This window comes from Thalia democratica, chromosome 7 (assembly GCF_965202585.1).
Source record: "Thalia democratica chromosome 7, ktThaDemo2.hap1.1, whole genome shotgun sequence".
Classification (NCBI taxonomy): Eukaryota; Metazoa; Chordata; class Thaliacea; order Salpida; family Salpidae; genus Thalia; species Thalia democratica.
Window position 1 is genome coordinate 41,085,610 of NC_139171.1, and position 4,768 is coordinate 41,090,377.

A 4,768-nucleotide genomic window follows, 5' to 3' on the forward strand; every position below is an offset into this window, starting at 1 on the left:
TTTTAGATTAGGTAGAAAAACTAGTTGAAAATTATGTATAGCTACACTAATACTATTACTGTAATTACTCATTTCAAATCTATAAGTATATCTATTTAATTACTATTCTATATTTATTTAGTTAATTATTTATAGTTGTAGGTAATATTTTTCAAGTTTTAACAAACTTCTAATTTTGTTATACAAAAATTGTTTATTTTGTTATGTAATTAATCTTTTTTACATGTTAGGATCTTTTTTTAGCTTCTGAAATACTGTAGTTTAAAATGTTCAAAATAGATGACAAAAAAACCAAGGATTATGTTAATTGGACAGTTTTTCTTTTGTTCATGTTAGTAGGGCTCCCATTATGGTGGAAAACTACTGAGGTTTATCGTGCTACGCTTCCTGATGTTCAAATTGAACACCTGTATGATCAAAAAAAAATTAACATAACTGTAGAAATTGCTGTTTTGTCTGAACATTATGATGTTAATATTTTGGTAGAAAAATTAAGGTTATCTCTGAATGATCACAAATCATGTATAGATGAAAAAAGTCTAGTACAAGTTAATTATAAAGTTAAAGCTTTAGATTCAGAAAAAATAGAAGTAATTCCAGGTCAATTGATAGTTGAATTTCTGAAAGGAGAAAACAAATTAGTTACATCTGAAGGTAGGAAAGTTCAAGTATCAATGGAATCTATACTTAGTGACTCTTTTACTCAACTTGTTGATGTGGTCAAAGATAAGCTTATAAATGAATGTTTTCTAAATGATGCAGCAAAAGAAGTTTTTCATGAGACACAAACAGCAAACACAAATTTATTACAAAATATGGTTACAAATGGAAATGAATATGAAGTACTAATATCTTTGCTAATATCTCAAAATGATAATGAAATTTTTGATTGGAATATTCAAGAAGCTATTCAGTTGAAATTAACCAGTTTTTTAAATGCAGTAAGGACAGTTTACAACAAGGTAAGTGAACTGTTTTTTTTTCAATGTATTATAAATTTTAACTAGGCCATAGAAGGGATAAAACATTATTTTACAACTTAGTGTTTTAACCAAACTACAAGCTGGTTATTACAGCTTTATAGCAATTAGAAATTGTAGAAAGTTCTTTTTGGAAGTAATAAAAACTATAACAATTAGAGTAGACTTTACTTAAGATAAACATTGTACAACTGTTTATATGTCTAAGCTTCTAGTCTCAACAAATGAACAAAAATCTGAAACTAAAAATCCCTAAATTTTGATGAACTTTATTTATAGCGCCTCTGTTGTAAAACAAAGAATACATTTAATTTGCAAATGACAACTAAACTAGTTAGTAATTAAAAATATTTTGTTGAAAAAAACTCACCTATTATTTGCTCAGAACAAATGTTTATTTTTAAGGCATACATTTTTAAGGTTCCTTTAAGGTAATCTTATTTTTACAGTTTTATAAATAATCTCCAAAACGTTTTACTGCATAGCAAGGTTTGAATCGGTACATTGCTCACCCCTAGTTTAAAAGTTAAGTAAAGATATTTAAAATGTAAAAACCAAAATATCCTATACAAGTGGCGTTGTGGTAATCTTGTGTTTTACTGGCTATTACTATTAATTTTATAGATTAAGTAATATCACACGAATTTAAACAAATAAATGAAAATAAAGTAAAATTATGAATAAAAATATTAAAGGTTGATGTCAGCTCACAGGTTTTGTTTTCTAACAAACCATATTTTAATGTGAAGAAATCTGTTGAAGGCAATTTTAGCTTTGTAAAAGAGGAGCAGTTATCAAGTGCTGTTAACAATATTGAGAGCCGAATTGCATCAAAATCAACATCAATTTCTACTATTAGCTTGGTTATTCACATGACAGAAGAAAGTCATAATCCACTTTATATTGTCAATAAAAAAGATCATATTTCAAAAAGTAATTCTTTTTTCGTTCCAAGGTGGGGAGCTCTAATTTTACACAATGACAGGTTAATTTTATACTTGATTTTATGGTTTTATATATAAACTTTACTAAAGTCCGCTGCAATATACTGTGTTTTGCTCTAGAGTTGAAAGTTCTTCAAAGACTTAGTTTAGTATTGTAATTAAAGAATAGTTGAATTTTAAATTTCACTAAACTTTTTTATTTTTAATACGAGCTTTTTGTAAATATCATAAATAAGTATTTACATTTCTGTGTCACCAATAATAAAGTTTAAATCATTACTAATGTATCATCACTAATGTAATTTTATGCCAAGACTTGTATTACAGCTCAATGAAATTATTTAATTCTATAAATAAATAGTTATGTTTATGTTTATTAATGTTTTTAGTGCTACTAATTTGCAAGTTCTTAGACTACAAGTTTATTTAAATTAGTTCATTTATTTTTTCATAATTTAGATACCATCTAAATGAACAAGTTTTGTAAAATGTTCTTTGCAAACTCTTATTAAAAAGTCATTTCAGTTTGTAAATTAAATGTGTATAACTTTTATATAAAATGATTTATATCTATTTCTCAACTATACTATACAATAAATTTATAACGTTTATACCAAATTATATACATAATTAAAAAAAATGGGTTGATCATGCCAATTCGATCATCAGGCAAACGAAAGTCCGTACTTCTGTTCTGCAGACTTTCGCTGATGTTTTTGTTGATTGTACATATTTTTAAGTTAACTTTAGTGCAATACAATAAAGTTTTATGTATACCAGATGGCGTACTACAGTATTTAAATAAATTTATTTAAAAGTCTCTATTTAATTAGAGCCTGATTAAGTGTCGTAATTACGCTACATAATTAAAAGCTTTCCTTGTTTTTTATTTATGAAGAAATGTTATAACGTATAAAAAGTACTAGACTGCACCCCACGTCAATTTAAAGTCCTTATTAAGCCTAATCGGGCAGACATAACCATGATAAACTCTTGTCAAATCAAAAATCCAAAGGTGCTCAAATACTTTCGTACTGAAGCAGTTATACATTTGTTGGTACAGACAAAAAATTGATGCAACTAAACTGTTCAAAAGCCAGTGTCTAAGACATTTTCAGTTGTAGAGTTATAGTTTAGGCTCGTTTTATCAACACATGGACTGTTGTTGATAGTGTTGCACTGCAGTCTAGTGCTTATTGACTAATGGAATTAAAAAACATCTTAGCATTGCTAAAGATAGCCGAAATCAGTTCTAGTTCTTTTAATACAAAAAGGTAAATATCTAGTGAAAATAAAAAAGTATTTTATAAATTACCTTTTCTAAAATCAGATTTTCTCTAAATGTCACTTACATACATAAAAGTTACAGTTAATAGTTGTACACCATATTTGCTTTAGTTTATATAACTATATATTTTGGTTAAATAAATAAGTATTTTAAAAATTTATAAAACTGTTTATCTTTTACCAATGTTAAAATTTTTGAGCTGGTTTATTATTATTATTATTTTATAGTTTACAATTACTAAAAAAACATGTTTGATAACGAAAATAATTAGTGTAAAAGCTGAGTGTTTTTTAAATTTTGGTTTAAAAATATGCTTTGTTCTATTTTCAGGAACTCTGCTATGAATGGAAAGGTCAAAGTAGAAAGTTTATTTCCTGTATTTGTTGGCCATCTCAGAGTTTTGCTTGGAGGTCTTGATAATAGTGTTTATATGAACAAAAACAAAAATTTAGTGTTCCAAGTCCCAAAGAAAAAAGGAATTACTGACTGGGAGTTAGACTTTATGATGAGACTTAAAATCGTAAAAAACTTGCAAAGCTCTGTTCATACACTTTACACACTTACTAAGTCTTTGTCCAAAATTAAAGACATTGTAATTTCTGATCAAGTTGCAAAAAGAGTGTATAAGTCTGTTGAGGCAATAAAATCTGCAAAAACTTATCTTGATGACAACTACTTGGAAAAAGCATTGAACTGTTCTAATGTTGCATTCGAAAGTTCTGAAAAAGCTTATTTTGATCCAACTCTGATTGAGCTGCTTTATTTTCCAGAAGATCAAAAGTTTGCTATCTATTGCCCGTTATTTGTACCTATTATAATTACTTTAGCTGTATCTATGTCTTCTACTATAAAAGCTCTTAAAAGAAAGGAGTAAAAACTCTTTTAGTTTTTATTCAAACAATTGCTTCTAGTTTTTATTTAAACAGAACACTAAATTACTAAACTTTATTCAATTTTCAAATCACTCAAACTTAAACTAGTTCTAAAAATAGGTCTAGTTCTTCTATAGAGTTTAGAATTATCTGTTTTCACATAAATTTCATTTAAACTTTTTTTTGTTTGATTGAAGTCAAAAAAATTTACAGTTTTTTATTTGCTTTATTTTTCAAAATTTAACCTAAACACATGTGTTAAATATTTATTAAACTTTCTGTAACATTTGATTATATAAATAGATATCATATATGTTTTTAAACAAGTTATGTGATGTTAGATATTTACTCTTCAAACTACTTCCATAAAATTTTGTGTTTTTCATTTACTTTTTTAATAGGCTGCTCGTTTATTTAAAGCTATTTTTTCCAAGTTTACATAAACACTTTGCAGAGTTTGATCTGATTAAACTTTTTTTTTTCCAATCTTTGATAAAGTTTAATATAAATATTCAGAAGAAAAAAAAAAACATTATACTGTGATTATACTAGTTTTTTCGTGTTTTGTTTATATTTCATCTTCTTTATATTGTGCAGTATGAATTAATTTAAACTTTAATTTTAATTTATCAGTATACAGTTTTTTTTTAATTTATAAAAAATGCATTTTTGATCTATGCAAAC

At 26.0% G+C, this 4,768-nt stretch overlaps 1 protein-coding gene across 1 annotated transcript; it reads left to right on the plus strand.

Moving 5' to 3' along the window:
• Nucleotides 1-240: 240 nt before the first annotated feature.
• LOC145840498 (GPI-anchor transamidase component PIGS-like) lies at nt 241-4,238 on the plus strand. Its single transcript, XM_082947782.1, has 3 exons — nt 241-962; nt 1,676-1,965; nt 3,543-4,238. The coding sequence occupies exons 1-3, from the start codon at nt 267-269 to the stop codon at nt 4,084-4,086; spliced, it is 1,530 nt and encodes a 509-aa protein (XP_082803908.1). The 5' UTR covers nt 241-266; the 3' UTR covers nt 4,087-4,238.
• Nucleotides 4,239-4,768: the final 530 nt, after the last annotated feature.